The sequence below is a fragment of the Suricata suricatta genome, chromosome 5 (genome assembly GCF_006229205.1).
Source record: "Suricata suricatta isolate VVHF042 chromosome 5, meerkat_22Aug2017_6uvM2_HiC, whole genome shotgun sequence".
NCBI lineage: Eukaryota > Metazoa > Chordata > Mammalia > Carnivora > Herpestidae > Suricata > Suricata suricatta.
In genome coordinates, this window is record NC_043704.1 from 65,519,520 (window position 1) to 65,537,653 (window position 18,134).

The 18,134-nt window shown below is 37.3% G+C and overlaps 1 protein-coding gene across 4 annotated transcripts in view; it reads left to right on the plus strand.

Moving 5' to 3' along the window:
• Positions 1-18,134, plus strand: part of MAATS1 (MYCBP associated and testis expressed 1) — an 89,424-nt gene that overhangs the window by 44,687 nt on the left and 26,603 nt on the right. For all 4 annotated transcript variants that reach the window (XM_029939387.1, XM_029939389.1, XM_029939388.1 and 1 more), the window contains 5 exons: positions 1,943-2,120; positions 6,643-6,800; positions 9,015-9,197; positions 10,088-10,230; positions 17,460-17,576. In XM_029939387.1, the coding sequence (XP_029795247.1) occupies positions 1,943-2,120; positions 6,643-6,800; positions 9,015-9,197; positions 10,088-10,230; positions 17,460-17,576 (779 nt within the window). The remainder of the gene's footprint in view (positions 1-1,942; positions 2,121-6,642; positions 6,801-9,014; positions 9,198-10,087; positions 10,231-17,459; positions 17,577-18,134) is intronic.

The following is an 18,134-nucleotide window of genomic DNA, read 5'->3' on the forward strand; positions in this document are numbered from 1 at the left end:
CCGGGCTGGAAGCTGTTCCTTCCCTTGCGTGCCACCTGGGTTCGGGATTTAGGCTACCCAGCAGTTATCTATGGAGTGAGCTTCTCTCTCCAAGCGCAGTTAAGCGTTCTTTACCTCTTCCCCAGAGACAGTACTATGAGCGTGTTCAGTCTCTCTGTCTCTTCCCTTTGTCTCTCAGGCTCCACGCGCTTGCCCTGCATTGGGCTGGGGCTCCCACCTCCCCTGCCCGTCTTGGGCTGGCCCGTTTTCCAGTCTCCCCAGTTCACACTCACTCACTCAGGTATCCTTCAGGTTTTCTTCCTTCTGGAGTCCGTATTTTCTCCTTCTGCTCTTGCAGATGAGAGCAATGCCCTTCTCAGTTCGATGGATGGGACAGACGAAGTTTACAGAGCTCCCTTCCTCTCCGCCATCTTGGTTCCTCCCCTCGATGTAGTCCCATTTCTTTACTTTTGCTTTTGTTGCTTGTATTTTTGGTGTCATATCCAAAAATTCATTGCCAAGACCAATATGTTTTCCTCTAGGATCTTTACATTTAAATATTTAATCCATTTCAAGGTAATTTTTGTAATTAGTGTAAGGTGGTGGCTGAGATATTCACTCTTTTGCATGTGAATATCCAATTTTTCCATTGCCATTTATTGAAGAGGGTATCATTTGCCCACTGAGTATTCTTGGCCTCCTTGTCAAATATTCATTGACTATATATGGATTTATTTCTAGGCTCTTGATTCTGTTTGTGTCTATGTGTTTATTTTTATGCCAGTACTATACTGTTTTGATTATTGTAGTTTTGTAATATAGTTTGAAACCAGAAAGTATGATGCATTCAGCTTTGCTTTTCTTTCTCAATGGCTCTTTGGTTCCATAAGAATTTTAGGATTGTTCTTCTATTTCTGTGGAAAATGGCATTGGGATCCTTATTAGGAATTATATCAAATCTGTGGATGGCCTTGCATCCACTGATTCAACACAGGATATTTTTCCATTTATTTTTGTCATCTTCAATTTCTTTCATTAGTGTTTTATAGTTCTTATTGTATAGATCTTTTACCTCCTTGGTTAAGTTTATTTCTATTATTTTTGTAAATGATATTGTTTTCTTTATTTCTTTTTCAGGCAGTTCATTGTTAGTATTTAAAATGCTACTGATTTTTGTATGTTGATATTATATTCTGTAACTCTACTGAATTCATATGTTAGTCTAACCATTTTTGATAGTCTTTATAGTTTTCTATATATAAGATCATGTTATCTGCAAATGGAAACCATTTTACCACTTCCTTTTCAATTTGGTTGGCTTTTATTTCTTTTTTGCCTGATTACTCAGGGTAGGACTTCCAGTACTATGTTGAATAGGAGTGATAAAAGCAGGCTCTTGTTTTGTTACTGATCTTGGAGGATTCAGCCTCACTGTTGAGTGTGATTAACTGTCAGCTTGTCTGTACAATTCATTTTTGTTTTATTTCTCTAATAGAGAGTACATAAGACCACAAGGGTCAGATTGTCATATTCAAATTTTGGGTTTTATCACTTAGCAGCTACAAGTCACTTTGATATTTCTTTGCATTTCAAAATACTGATTTGTCAGGAAGCACTGGGTGTTATATGGAAACCAATTTGACAATAAAGTATTAAAAAATACTGATTTGTCTAATATAGGGCATTCCAAGGTATGATTATTTGGTAGTTACATACTATTTTTCAAATACTGTCTAGCATGTTTTGTGTAGCTAAAATGTCTTTTGGCTGATAACTAACAAGAGGCAGTACAGAGCACAGATAACAAGCTGTGAGGCACAGTGTGAGGATGTTTCCCAATATCATTTCGTCCTTCTTAACCCTTGAATTTAAAAAGGACAGGAACTGAACGGGAGTAAATTAAATACCGGAGGGTACATGAGTTTGTCCATGTGTTTCTAAAGTGCATTGCTTCCTTGTCTAGGTCGAGGACTCCCGGCAGGACAAGCTGAGGTTGCGATGATAGAACGTGCCCGGGAGAAGCGTGCTTGGGAGGCCACTCTCCCCTGTCTGAGTGACACCTCCCAGTCTGAGAAGAGGAGGAGGATGATGAATGCGATGGAGAGGAAGGAATGGGCCTTCAGAGAGCAGGAGATTGAAAAGTAAGTTCTAGATTACCCAGATATCTGCACCTGCACTGGTGGAGTAATATAAATCCTTTTTTTTTATGTTTATTTTTGAGAGAGAGAGCATGAGTGGGAGGGACCGAGAGAGGAGACACAGGATCGGAAGCAGGCTCCAGGCTCTGAGATGTCCGCACAGAGCCTGATTCGGGGCATGAACTGTGAGATCACGAGCTGAGCAGAAGTCGGTGCTTAACCGACTGAGCCACCCAGGTGCCCCGTAAATACTTGTTATCTGTAAAAGATTGTACCAATATGTGGGTTTCTAAGCAACCCTCCACCTGTAGAGATAGGAAATTGGGTTGCTGGGTCTTTCAGGAATAATAGCTCTATAATTTTCTCTATAATAATATAAAAGTGTATAATGCCCTCTTTGTGTGTAAAGTTAAGTGTGGAACCCAGATTTGAACAATTCCTCAAAGCATCAGTGATTCTTCTCTTCTTTTCTCTTTAGGGAAAATCTAATTTAGACTATTTCAGAATCCCACTGCTTTATGCAGATGTCTTTCAAACTGACCTTTTTAAAAATTTTTTTTATTTCTTAACTGTTTTGTTGAGATACAATCATAGAATTCAATTTTAAATGCATATTGTAGTTATTTTTACTATATTCACAGAGTTGTATCTCCATCATCACTATCTAATTTTATAACACTTTCCTCACTACAAGAAAGAAACATTAAAGAAACTCCAATCCATTAAAGTAACTTTCCATTTCCTCCTTTCACCGTCTTTTGTAAATATTCACCTACTTTCTGTCTCTTTGTATTTGTCTTTCCTGGAAATTTCATATACATAGAATCATGAAGTATATGATCTTTTGTAACTGGTTATTTTCACCTGTGTTAAAGGTATACCTGCCTTATACCATATATTAGTTCTTTTTCCTTTTTTATTTCCTTATTTTTCTTTTGATTCAAATGTATATTTTTTCCAATTATTTCTAACAATAGTGAACTAAAAAGAGGTTTTGCCCATTTAAATTTTTGAGTAGTTTTTACTAATTTTTTAAATTTACTTTTTAAATTTACATCCAAGTTAGTTAGCAATGATTTCAAGAGTAGATTCCTTAAAGCCCCTTACCCACTTAGCCCATCCCCCTTCCCACAACCCCTTCAGTATCCCTGTTTGTTCTCCATATTTGTCTCTTATGTTTTGTCCCCTTCCCTGTTTTTATATTATTTTTGCTTCCCTTTCCTTATGTTCATCTGTTTTGTATCTTAAAGTCCTCATATGGATGAAGTCATATGATATTTATCTTTCTAATTTCACTTAGCATAATACCCTCTAGTTCCATCCAAGTAGTTGCAAATGGTAAGATTTCATTCTTTTTGATTGCTGAGTAATACTCCATTGTGTGGTGTGTGTGTGTGTGTATGTATATATATATATCACATCTTCTTTATCCATTCATCCACCAATGGACATTTAAGCTCTTTCCACACTTTGGCTGTTGTTGATAACGCTGCTATAAACATTGGGGTGCATGTGTCCCTTCATATCAGCACACCTGTATCCCTTGGATAAATACCTAGTAGTGCAATTGCTGGGCCATAGGGTAGTTCTACTTTTAATTTTTTGAGGAACTTCCCTACTGTTTTCCAGAGTGGCTGCACTAGTCAAACTGACCCTTTCTGTTCATTCTCAGTGCCATTTTGCCTAGACCTTGGCCTTCTTCATGTCCCTTAGCCTCCCAGCTAATACTGTCTCTTATTTCCCCTTGTACTGGACTCACAGTCAAGACACGTTGGGTTCTAGCTACAGCTAACAGGGCATTTTCTACTTAAAAGACAATTCCTTAATTAGGAAATGGATTCATAGTGCATAAACAACAATATGCTGAGGTACTTCTGGTTTTTGGTCATTTAACTAATGTATTTTCAGTAATGAGGCTGTCCTTGGAAGGTGTAGAAATGATGAAGTCCCCCAAATTACAGCTCCCAGCAAGAAAGAGAGGCAAGGAAGGGAACTTGTTGAGGTTGTCCTTTGTTTCAGGTTGCACCGAGGCACTTTGCTACTCAGAGCAATGCTACCATAGCCCCTGACAGTGTGCTTACCTAAAAGAGAGTTAAGAACCAGGAGAGTTGGACTCAGTGTTGTTCTGAATTCAAAATATGTTTATCTTTTTACAACACCTTTTATTAACACTGAATTCAGACTCTGTGATGTTTTGGTAAAAGCTTGCAGCTAAACAGAATGTAAAGTACGTCAGGGCAAAGTAGGTATCAGGTACCCAGTCCTGTCTGTAGGAAATTAAATTTAGTGCTACAATTTGGAGAGGTATATTCTTATCAGAAGGACATTAAAAAGACTTAAAATGTTTCTGGCTATTTCTACATGGGATGAGTGGAGATTTGGGGAAACTGAGAGAAGGTAGCTTCTGAACTGGGTGTTGGAGGGTAAGAAGCCATCAGGTAGATGATAATTTACTGATGATGATGATGATATTCATAGAGCATGTTATACTTGTGGAGTGCTTTCTACATACCAGAGTCATGTTTGTTCCAAGCCAGTAGGTCTCAAAGTGTGGTCCACAAACCAGCAGCATTAGCCTTACCTGGGGACTTGTTAGAAATGCAGATTTTCAGGCCCCACCCCAGACCTGAGTCAGGCAGTAGGTTTCAGGCAATCTGATGCATGCTCAGGTTTGGGAACCACTGTTCTACCACACTGTAGACATTAACTTTTTTAATGCTCACAACAACCTTATGGGATAGATACTATCCCACTATCTATCTATCTATCTATCTATATCTCCACACACACACACACACACACACAATGGAGTATTACATGGCAATGAGAAAGAATGAAATCTGGCCATTTGTAGGAAAGTGGATGGACCTTGAGGGTGTCATGCTAAGCGAAATAAGTCAGGCAGAGAAGGACAGATACCATATGTTTGCACTCATAGGTCTAACAGGAGAACAGGAGAAACCTAATGGAGGACCAGGGGGAGGGGAAGAGGGAAGGAGAGTTGGGGAGAGAGAGGGATGCAAAACCTGAGAGACTTGAATACTAAAAACGAACTGAGGGTTGAAGGGGAAGGGGGAAAAGAGGTGGTGGTGATGGAGGAGGGCACTTGTGGGGAAGAGCACTGGGTGTTATATGGAAACCAATTTGACAATAAACTATTAAAAAAAAAAAGACTCCTGTAAGGAAGTCTTCCCAACCTTCCTGGCATCTACTGGGAGTAGTGCTAAGCATAGATGCTCTGTTATTTCTTCTCCCACAGTCCTTTTATTCTTCTTGTCTGGTATTTATCTCCTTGTCTTATAAAATGCTAGTTGAAATGCCTGCTCCAATAGAACAGTGCTTCTTGAGAGAAGGTGTTTTATCTTGTTCATCCCTGTTTGTTTCCTGCCTGGTATATAGTGAGCACTTAATAAATATTTGACAAATGAGTGGATGAATGAATTACTCTATGAATTTTTAAGTAAGAGTAAAATGTTCAAATTCTATTTTGGGAAGGAGAATCTTAGCAGCTGTGTGAAGCAAGATTGGAAGGAGGAGAAACTAGATTAGCAACTAGACTCCAAGTTAGGAGAGAGTTGACAAAAACACGAGCTAGGAAATGGATGCAAGAAGTGCTTTAGAAGAGGAATCACTAGGGGACGAAAGAAGGTAGAAGGAGTAGATTTCTGGAGGAACAAAATGGGCAGGTTCTTTTTAGGTTGTCAAGGGATAGCTGGAAATTCAAGTAGACGGGGATTCCGACCCAGACATACCTGGCCTTGAGGGACAGATTTTGAAGTCATCTGTACATCGTTGTATACACATGAGCAAGGTAGCTCTGGGTGAACAAGGTGAAAGTAAGGGGAAGGGAGGCAAAGATTGACTGAGCGCCTGTATGTGCCAGACCCTGACATTGTCAATGTATTCCTTAAGAGAGCATGCTGCCTCATTCTCTCCTCACTCTTATTACTTAACCCTCTAGCCAATATCTGTTAACCTGGAACTGTGTACATACATTTTGTTGTTCATTTAGGCCCATCTCCCTAGAGAGCCCCCCCCTTTTTTTACTTGGCATTCTCTTCTATACCTTTCAGAACTACACCCAGACATATCCCTATTATGGAAAGACTCACTGTTGAGTTGCCTCCCCCACACACCCAATCCATTTGTCACACTTTTGCCAGAGTGGTCTTTTTAAAATACATGAATATGAGACCAGCCCAAAGAGAAGATCTTGTTTATGGCAGGTGTTCCCTTTCTGTCTAGTAGAACAGTCTGTTGGAGATACCACATACTTTTTTTTTAATTAAAAAAAATTTAACTTTTTATTGAGAGACAGCAGGAGCAGGGAAGGGTCAGAGAGAGAGGGAGACACAGAATCTGAAGACAGGCTCCAGGCTTTGAGCTAGCTGTCAGCATAGAACCTAGCGTGGGGCTCGAACCCACGAACTGTGAGATCATGACCTGAGCCGAAGTCGGATGCTCAACTGACTGAGCCACCCAGGCGCCCCCACATACTTCTTTATGTTTGGTAATTTACCTAAAGTCTGCAGGAGATTCGCCTTGAAGTCCTAAAAGAGTTGCTGAGGAAGCGTGATGAGAATCAAAACGAAGTGAACATGAAACACTTGAATGCCCGGTGGTCTAAACTGCAGGAGGCAAAGGAGGCAAAACTGGCACGGATTCAGCACAAACATGTATCAGGTAAAGGTGCAGTATGAACAATGAAGAGAATGAGAAAGTTGGGCTTTGCTTTGAATCTTTGACCAAACCTGATTTAGATACAATTCTTATGAGTCCCAGTGTTATTAAATGAGTAAAGGAAAAGAGTTATTTTCAAAAGTAGAAGGCTGGAGGAAATTTCTCACTAAGAAAACCAAATAATGATGTTCTAACAGGTAGTCAAGTTTTTGACATTATCGGGGTGTGTGTGTGTGAGAGAGGGAAAGGGAGGGAGGAGAGAAACAGAGAGAAACAGAGGGTAGGGATTGGGCTTCCCATATTCAGGTGTTGAGGTCTCAGACAGAGAGCCCAATTTCTCAACCTTTTTAAAAAATTATTGCCCTTAAACAAGACATGTAAACATCTTTTCTCCTGCTTGCCCCCTCCCATGAAATTTTAATACCATGGATATGTTGTGTATCTGTTTATGTACTATATATCTGTACACATAAAAGGAGCAATCAGTGGATGATTAAGAATGACAATATAAAAAATTATTTTTAAAAAGGACTATATAAAAACTTTACAATTAAAAAATTTAACTTATTAGTATTTAACTTTATAGCTTTATTTGCTTAGTAGCTTTTAATATAATTTACTTATAAAATTTTAATATGTCAGTTATATATGAAAATTAGCCACTTATATGTATAATAGAATGTAAGAAAATCAAATTTATTTTTCTAGCAAAAGTAAAAGTTATAAAAATTAATTCCTTAAAATTATTTTTTTAGTGAACCTAACTTTAACTTTTTCTTGATGTGAGAAAATAATTTTTAACTTAACTAAATGCTAGGTCTACATTTAGATATCACCAATTTTTTTTTTCAGCACTTCACAATCCTAATAATGGGTTGAGTAGTTCTTTTTTTTTTCTTTTTTTAATTCCCCCTGTCCCTTTCTTCCTGCTGAAATAAATTACCTGCACAACTGCTTTTGTCTCATGCTCTGCCTTGGGGGGAACCCAGGCTAAGACAGAAATGTCACTTCCTCAGGGAGGCCTTCAAGGACCCCACTGCTCCCCACCCTAGGTCAGGTGCCTATTATCTGGTCTAATTCATATGCCCCTGGACTTGCTGTGTGTGTGAGTAAACAACAACTAGCTTCTAGGTAGGTAGTTAGACATTCTCAACATTTTTTCTTCTCAGAACTTGGTATAACTAATGATGAGTTGACTAACTTTTGTAGATAAATAACAAAACGTTAACTATTTTTTATTTAATTCTAAAACCCCAAGTCACACACAGAAGCACTGGGGATCAAACAAACACCCACAAGGCAGCAGTGGTGCGTGCAGCCGCCTCTTGCAACAAGACTTTGCAGTCCCACATCTTGACTTTGCGCGCATTGAGAGCACACAGCGTAGAGCCTTCAAACCGGATGGCTCTGTAATAGGACTGAAAGGGAAGGAGCAGGAGGAGGTAGCATGACTCCTTAGATGAATGAACTCCGGATGTGCACAGTTGAACCTTTTCCCTCTGACTGCCAAACCCTTCTGAGAGCTCTAAGCTGGAATAAATTGTGCTTTATTCTGTTGTTAACCAAGATGGACAGATTACTGAAGAACCTGTAGTCTTCCTTCCCTTGCAGTTATTCTCCTAGGAGAAAATAATTCTCCAAATCTCCACTAAACATGTATTTTTCAGTTACTTTGAGTTTCTTTCCTTAGACTGGAAGACTCTTACCAAATACGCCTTCTTGCCTCAGAGCTTGGAATGCAGTTATACAAGATTTAAAAAAAAATTTTTAATGTTTATTTTTGAGAGAGAGAGAGAGAGTGTGCACAAGCAGGCAAGGAGCAGAGAGAGGGAGACACAGAATCCAAAGCAGGTTCCAGGCTCTGAGATATCAGAGAGTCCAATGCAGGGCTAAAACCCATGAACCATAAGATCATGACCTGAGCCAAAGTCAGATGCTCAACCCATTGAGCCACCCAGGTGCCCCAGTTATAAAAGATATTTGATGAGTACCCATTGAGGACACTAATTGACTCAACTTCTGTCACTCCCGCTTGTTTCATGAGGATCTGGGCCACACAGATTCTGTTTTTTGCTTTACATTCTGTCTGCAGTGAGTGGTCTTCATAACTGCACAGTTCAGCAGCTTCCCTGTGAATAAAAATAAAACTGGTCTATTATTATGCATTTGTTCAGAACAGTATTTTGGAGATAGTCACAGAGGTATGTTTTATTTTAGCAATCAGGAAACTTGTGGGAAAGGGAAAGAATATAGAAGGGAAGTTGGAGAGAAGAAATATCATCAAGGATTATTCTGACTATGCATCCCAGGTCTATGGGCCTTTGTCTCGCCTTGGTCGTTTCCCTGACAACAACTCAGAGGACTTTGTAGTAAGAAACCAGTATCTCAACACCTATGAAGGTAAGAAATTTACATGGTTACAAGTCCACGATAAGAGGAGTATTGGATTAAAGTACTAGAATAGAAAGAAGTATTGGATTGAAGGCTAAACATCAAATAAAAATATTTTCAAGAAAAAGCAATGAACACATTTATTATTATTAATATGAGTTCATACAAACCAATAAAAACTGCTAAGACCCAAATAAATAAATGTATATACTATATAACAATATATCAGTGCTAAGCTACTAAACATTTAAACATGTTCAGTGTTACTAATAAAGTTATGCAAAAATTAAACTGAAAAAGCTTTTATATCAGGTTTACAAAGCAAAGAATAAATATATCATGAAATCAGCCCTTCAGGAAGTGCTAGAAAACTAGTGGGTAAGGAAATGGATAACCAGGGGATAAATTCATAGAGCTATACCTCTTATAAAGTCCAAGGGAGGCTTATTTAGATGATTTAAATTTTAGTTGACAAGTTGAAGCATCATGTATATGGCCAAGATCATGAGTTGATGGTCACACTCTCGAACTTGTGGCTCTGGCTGATCATCTCCAGAGCAAAATAAGATAAATTTGTGTACATCTACTTTAGAATAATGATCCCATGTATCATATGATCATTAATTTTCTCTTGATTATTATTGCAGAATTTACTACACTTTTGTAGGGAAATATTTTATTAGAATGGAGTTCTCAATTTACAGTCTTAAGCCCCTGAGAACATGAGTTAATTATGCAGAAATTTGCTTTACATTTTGGGACCACTACAATTATGTGGGCTGTACCTTATCAATATTCTAAATGAAACCACTTGGCAAATAGCTCCTAAAACTAACAATATGCTTTCAAAGTGCTAAATTTAATCACCAAATACGAAAACATGTACTTCCTTTCTGTAGGATTAGTTGAACTTGAGTCATCTCTCCCAGATTTTGTGACACAACCCCGAATCAGACCTCCAAAGCCAAAAGTCACTACCACGAAAGCTGGTTTTCCCAAGAGGGCAGCAAGAATGGACCGTGAGTTGGCAGAGGTTCATAAGGTATAATAATTGTTATTCATAGACAAGATTCTTTGCAGTGAAATACTATACCTCCAAAATTGCAATGTCCAGTAGTTCTCAACACATAACTCTACATTTTTCTCCTCCCTAGTTTTTTCTCTTCTAGAAGTTGCTTGTGCTATGCTGAACGAATATGCTTCTTTCCTTCATTTCAAACTCTAGGAAAATCTCTTTGGAGACTATTCTCCCAATTTGTAGAAGTCCTGTTACTTTCTAAACGTTGTTCTGACTTTGGATCTCCATAATAAAATATGAGACTACATTGAGGTATATAGCAAGTTTCTGGTGTTAGGAATTACTGCTGGTTTTAATAGTGTAATAGGCCTCATTTTCTCCTTTTAGATTTGTTACCAGGGTGTCAGGGAGTCACATTCAAGGCTTCTCTGATCTAGTTTAAAGCTCAACTAAATGAGAAAGTACCCTGGTTGTCCCCATAAAACAAGCACACAGCAGCCATGAGTTCTGCTTCCCTTTTGTTAACTGAACTATAGGTGTACAGACTAGAATTCGTATTTTATGGCATTGCTGCTCAGTCTTTAGCACGTACCAGAATCACCTGGAGGGCTTATTAAAACATATGTTGCTGGGCCCAACCCCAGAGCTTCTGATTGAGTAGGTCAGAAGTGGGGCTAGCATTTGTTACAAGTTTCCAGGTAATGCCGATCTGTGGGAACTACACTTTTGAGACTCTCTGGTCTATGACATAATCTCCCCACTACTCCATGCATGTTTGTTCAGTTGGTTTTGGTAATAGAATAAGAATCCACGGGAACCCATACTCACTATAAAAATTAGGACCTTGACAATAACTCATGTGTATTTATGTGGTTTTCCCCACCTCATCCCCTTGTTTCCATTTACCTATTTGAACTCTGCACTCATCATTCTTTCACTTTCTGTAAGATGTTGTAGTAAATACTCTTTATTAGGGTGTGGAAGTTCTCTTTTCCTAATTTACTGAAACTTAATCATGTGTTCATGTTGTATTTTTTCACATGTTTCAGCTGTATTTTTTGAGGTAATTATATATTTTTCTTTTTAAAATTATTATAAGAACCTTTATTTATTTTAACAAACATTAATCTATCCTTACATACTTGGGATGAACCTAACTTGGTCAGGGTGTTTTATTTTTAATACATTGTTGGATTTGATTTACTAGTATGTTTCTCAGAATTTTGATTCTATATTTGTGAGTGAAATGGCCTTATTTTTCTTTCTCATTTTGATTCTGTATGACATTGGTGTCAGAGTTACACAGGTCTTCTGAAATGACTGCAGAGTATTCCTTCTTTGGTACTTTTGAAAAGAGTTTAAATAAGCTTCAGATGAGTTTCTTCAGTTTGCGGTGTAGAATATGATCTGGGATGTTAGCTTCATGGGAAACCTTTCGCCGCTCCTTCCCTTCCGTACTATTTGCAGACCTTTCTGCGTTGTTTTCCTAAATTACAATTCACAAGGTCCACTTCACCTGACTTTTCAAATTGTTTGGTGTACATTGATAGTAGTATGCTATACTCTTCTTGGTGTTTGTCTTGTCTATAATCATGCCTGCTTTTTCAGTCATATTATTTATTTGTGCTTTAACTTTTTTTCCTTATCCAGTTTTACTGGAGGCTTGTTAATTTTCCTGGTATTGGTTTTCCAAGAAGTGAGCCTCTGAATCTGTTGATTTTCTTTACTGTAGATATTTTTTCAGCTGCACTAACCTCCCACTCATATTATGTCTTTCTCCCTTCCTTCTTCTTGTTTTGTAGATCTTTTCCTAACTTAAAGTAGACATACAGCTCATTAATTTTCAGGCACTCATCAGTTTTATAAAGTATTTAAGGCTAAACACTTTCCTTCAAAACACTGATTTTGGTGTATTTCATTAGTTTTAATATAGGGTGTTTATCATTATTAATAGCTACTTTTTTAAAAAACGTGTGAATATTTGTTTTTAAATTTCCAAATATGCAGGAATTTAACTTATTTTTGAAGTAACTTCTAATTCATTTGCTCTATGGTCAGGAATCACTGCTCTCTGAAATTTCACGAGGCTTGTCTTATGAACTAGTATATGAGTTTACATATAAAATAATCTAGATCCTAAGTCATACTGTCCCTTTCCCTGCAGTGCAGGCCCCTGCAGCAGGTTATTCCCAGCTCCTGCCTGCTGTCCCTGTGGCATTGCTGTCGTTCATTTCACCCCTCCATAGGCTGTAACCACCCAGTACATTTCACTGTCATTGCTTCAACAGTTATATTTTGGATCAGTTAAAAGTAAGAAAAAAATGATTTAATTTATCTTCATTTATTCTTTCTGTGCCACTTTTCCTTTCTTTATAGAAATGCAAGTTCCTGACCAATGTCATTTTTCTCCTGCCTGGAGAACTTGTTTTACCATTTATTGCAGGGCAGGTCTCCTGGCAATGAACTCCTTTAGTTTTTATCTGTCTAAAGAAGTCTTTCTCTTTTATGAATTTTTTTTAAGATATAATTCACATACCATAAAATTTACCCTTTTAAAATATGCAATTCAGTTGTTTTTAGTATGCTTACAAAATTGTCCAACCGTAACCATTATCTAACTCCAGAACATTCTCATTATCCCCAAAGAAACCCCATACCTATTAGCAGTCACTCCCAGTTACCCTCTTCCCCATAGGCCCTGGCAACCTAATCTTTCTTCTTATGGATTTGCCTGTTCTGAACATTTCATATAAATGAAATCATACAATGTACAGCTTTTTGTGTCTGGCTTCCTTAACTTAGCATAATGTTTTCAAAGTTCATCCATGTTGTAATAGGTCTTAGTACCTTTTTATGACTGTATGATTTTCCACTGTGTGGATGTGTCACAATTTGTTTCTCTTTTTTACCTATTCTAAATAATGCTGCTATGTAGATTTGTGTTCAGATTTTTGTGTGGACCTAAGTTCATCAGTTCTCCTGGCTCTAGACCTAGGAATGGAGTTCTTGGATCACACAGTAACTATGTTTTACTTTCTGAGAAACTGCCAGACTATTTCAAAAGTGGTTGCACTGTTTTTCATTCCCACCAGGAATGTATAAGGGAGTCTCAATTCTCCATATCTTTGCCTTCACTTATAACTGCCCATTTTTTTCTTTAAAAAAATTTTTTTAATCCTTTATTTTACTTTTGACAGAGAGATAGAGTGTAAGAGGGGAGAAACAGAGAGAGAGGGAGACACAGGATATGAAGCAGGCTCCAGGCTCTGAGCTGTCAGCATGGAGCCTGATGTGGGGCTTGAACTCATGAACCTTGAGATCATGACCTGAACTGAAGTGGGTCACTTGACTGACTGAGCCACCCAGGCACCCCCCCGCCGCCATTTTTATTTTATTGTAGCCATCCTAGTGTGTGTGAGGTGGTATCTCACTGTGGTTTTGATTTGCTTTTGTTTAGTGATTAGTGAGTTTTAGAGTCTTTCATGTGCCCTTCATTTGTGTATCTTTTTTGGAGAAATGTCTTTTCAGATTCTTTGCTCATTTTTTAAGTGGATTGTCTTATTTATTATAGACATTACTTTTAATGTCTATTTATTGTTGAGTTTTAGGAGTTCTATGTATATTCTGAGGCCTCCCCTTATCAGATAAATGATTTGCAGATTTTTCTCCTGTTCTGTGGGATGTCTTTTTACTTTCTTGATAGTATCCTTTGAAACAGTTAAGTATAAAATTGTGATCTTTTCACTTTTGAATGATTTTACTGAATATAGAATTCTAGGTTGGGGGTTTTTTTTCCCCCAACACTTCAAAAATTTCACACCATTCTCTTCTTGCATGGATAGTTTCTCACTAGAATTCCACTATAAGTTTTATCTTTGTTCTGCAGTAGCTAAGGTGTATTTTCCCTCTGGCTTCTTTCAGATTGCTTTGTCTTTGGTTTTCTCTAATTCAAATATGATATGCCTGTGGTGTTGTGTGTGTGTGTGTTTAAGGTATGTGTCTTGGATGGCATTTTTTAAGATTTCTGGATCTGTAGGTTGGTGTTTGTCATTAATTTCAAAAAGTTTCTGGCCAGTATTATTTGAGGTACTTTTTCTGTATTCTCTTTTTCTTCTCCATCTAGCATTCCAGTTACATGTTACTCCTTTAGATATTGTCTCACAGTTTTTGGATGTTGTGTTCTATTTATTTGTTTGTTTATCTTTGCATTTCAGTTTGAGAAGTTTTTATTGACCTATCTTCAAGTTACTGGTTTCTTCTTCTTCTTCTTCTTCTTCTTCTTCTTCTTCTTCTTCTTCTTCTTCTTCTTCTTCTTTTTTTAGCTCTGTGGAGTCTACTGATGAGCCTATTGATGGCATGGCATTCTTCATTTCTGTTATAGTGTTTTGATTTCTAGCCTTGCCTTTTATTTATTTGAGTTTCTGTTTTTATTTACATTACTAATCTATTTTTGCATGTTACCTACCTTTTCCATTAGAGCACTTAACATATTAATCATTGTTATTTAAAATTTTCTGTCTGATAATTCCAACATTTATGTTCTACCTGAATCTGGTCCTAATAATTGCTTTCTCTCTTTAGACCGTTTTTTTTTTTTTTTTAACCTTGCCTTTAGAATACCTTTTAATGTTTTTGATAGCCCGACCTCTGTTATCAAGTAATAGAAACTGAGGTAAATAGGCTATAATGTGTGATTTGTATTAATCTGGCAAGACATGGGCTGTGTTTAATGTTTGTTGTAGCTGATGGGGTCTTAGCATTCACATTCTTTTATGTCCCTGTTTTGTATCTGTCGTTTTGGATTTGGGATGAGATGCCGTTATGTGGAGTCTATTTGTTTAGAATATTGGTTTGAATTTAAGGGAATCAGTAAATATCAGGTTTATGTCCAAGCAATGTATCAGCCTTTAGTCTTATGGTTATATTATTTTGAGAATTCAGAATCATAGAAATATGAAGGTACAGGTGGTATAAGGTTTAAAAAATACTTTATGAGATATGCCATAGTAATCATGGAGGAGAAGTATCTAGAATGGTATAAAAGAATTTCCACAGTACAATAGTTTCAGGCTATTCATGGTTATTTAGCTTGGAATATATTTTTGAAGACTTGTCAAATTGCTTACATCTCAAAGTAGATTTAAAGACTATCAGTTCTTTTATTTATGAAAAACATGGATTAAACTTAGTTGCTGAGCCTGTTTGTTTTTTAAGCAGGTTAAAATGTATTGTTTGGTAAGAGCATTTCCGTGATATTCTCATATACATGTTCCTTTCTCTCTCCCTGGGAACTTTATTATTCAAGACAATGATAAGACTGAGATTGAAGAAACTCTCAAATATTTTTGTTAGTTTTAGTATACTTTTGATTGGCCTTCTTGACCAAACATTTTTAATTATGAAAATCCAGTTCCTTTTTTTCAAAATTTAATTTTTTCTTTCTTTTCTCTCATATTTAGAATTTATTTATTGACTGAGAAAAATATCTACATAAAAAATATCCACATAGGTCAAAATTCAGGACTTACATGAGAGTATTAGATGTAAACCTTCTATCCCTGTCTCCCAGCTATGCAGTTCCAAATATCTTTTTAAACTTTTTTTACACAAATGTTAGTTTATAATACACACTGTTTTGTCTGTGCTTTTATTATTTAATATATCTTGGAGATCATCCCATACTTGTGTTACATTATTTTTTGCGTAATTTATCATTTCATAAATGTGCCATATTTAACCAATTCCCTCTTATGGTTATTTATTTTGTCCCAAGTTTTTTTGTATTAAAAGTAATACAGGGGCACCTGGGGGGCTCAGTCGGTTAGGCACCCGGCTTCGGCTCAGGTCATGATCTCACGGTTTGTGGGTTCAGGCCCCACATCGGGCCCTGTGCTGACAGCTCAGAGCCTGGAGCCTGCTTCAGATTCTGTGTCTCCCTCTCTCTCTGACCCTCCCCTGCTGGTGCTGCCTCTCTCTGTCTCTCAAAAAAAAAAAAAAAAAAAAGTAATACTGCATTGAGTATCCTTGTTTGCATACAATTTGGTACATGTGTAAACATATCTAGAAGAAAATTCTTAGATGAATGGAATTGCTGGCCCACAATATGCCTGCATTTATAGTTTTGATGGGTACTGACAAATTTTCTTACATAAGTGATGTACTAGTTGCTGCAATGTATGAGAGTGCCTGTTTTCCCAGATTGATGCCAACACATTATGAATGATCGGTTTTAAAGTGGTTTAATGTGGTGCCACTGAAGAGATGCGTGTGTTTAGAATTACTATTTTTTAGTTTGCTGTTGCTTTCTATTGATTCAGTAGTTATGGCTATTGTAAAGCTGTAATATATTAGAACTGTTAGATATATCTGGTGTTAATTTTGTAGAAACTCAAGAGGTTCTGTTACAACCACAGTAATTTCATGTGGTTTCAAATTTTACTCAATTTGCATATTTGTGCTAATTTCAAGTTTTGGCTTTGTGCTTGTTTTATCATTTCTCTATGTTTTCTGTGGGGAAACTAATTGAAAAATTATGTGATGAAAAATGTGATTCTAAAGTATGATTTTTTAAATGACAGATCAGAATTTTTGATACTTTTAAGTTGAAAGTATCCCCCTGTGGTTGAAAATAGAACTAGTGAACAAAATCCTATGTCACACATAATTTGAGGGATTTGGGGTGATCAAAAGTAAAACAAAGTGTGTGTTGAAATCAGAACATACACTCTTTCACAAGGAAACAAGTTCATTTTCAAAAATCACGATGTGCAGTCCTCACTGTCAGGGGGAAGCTCCCCAGTTTGAGACAGTTGCTCTTGAATGCTCCTCAGTTCCCCCATATCAACAAAACATCAAATATTTCCATCATTTATGGCACAGGGAAATTTTTTATTGCCCAGGCACTTATTCTAAACAGATAATAGGCTCTTGTGAAAGAATAGGAGTTGGGGGGTTTGTTTGCATACATATGAGAGAACCTTTTAAAATCTCAAATTTTTTAAATCCCCCCAAATCTTTGATTAAAATGGATAAACTTAGAATATGTGCCATGTTTATCCAGTGGCTAGTTGATCTTTAGGAATATCATACCATCCCTTGGTCACAGAAACACCCAGGTTTGGACCTTCTCAAACTGTCTAAGCATACCCATAGAGAAGGTAATTTCTCATTGATCTTCAGAACTGTGACCTACATCTGGTAGTGGAAGAAAACACAAAGGTAAGGAATGACACTAGTTGGTGTTATTATTCCAGGCAATATTGGATAAGAAGAATAAAGTTCTTGAACCAAAGAAACCTCTTCGCTTTCTTCAAAGAAAATCACTACCTGAACCTCGACTTCCAACTCCAACTTTGGAAATGAGTTCCAATGTAAGTCTGAAACTTGATTTGAAATGATAAATTTAGTATTGCTGTCTGTTCTTAGATACTTTGAGTTAAAAACAAACCTAATTTAACAGGTTACTTTCCCAAGATCTTATATGGTATTTATTCTTGTGCTTCAAATATCAGACACAGAGTAATAAGCACAACAAAATCTTCCCAAGGAAAATAGGCATCAGAAGATAATCTTCATGTATGTCAAATAAAAAGAGAAGACTGAATGATGATCAGTTTCTATAACCAGCTTGCCCACATGGTGAGGTGGCTGATGACAGCTGGTGTCAGAGAGGAGTGAAGTGCCAGAGGTGTCATGAGGACAGGTTGGCTTCTGAGGTAGGACCGGCTCAAAGAGGTCATCCTAACCAGGGTCATACTGCAAACCAGATTCCGTTTGGGCGAGGTACCAGAGTCCGATATTAGGACTGACTCAGACTAGACAGCCCCCCCTTTCCTACCCAAGAAACTGCTAGAGATGCCACAGTCTCTACTGTGCCTGGTAGATGAGGACATTCCTCTTAGCAGGTCAGCCCATCATCTCCTGGCATA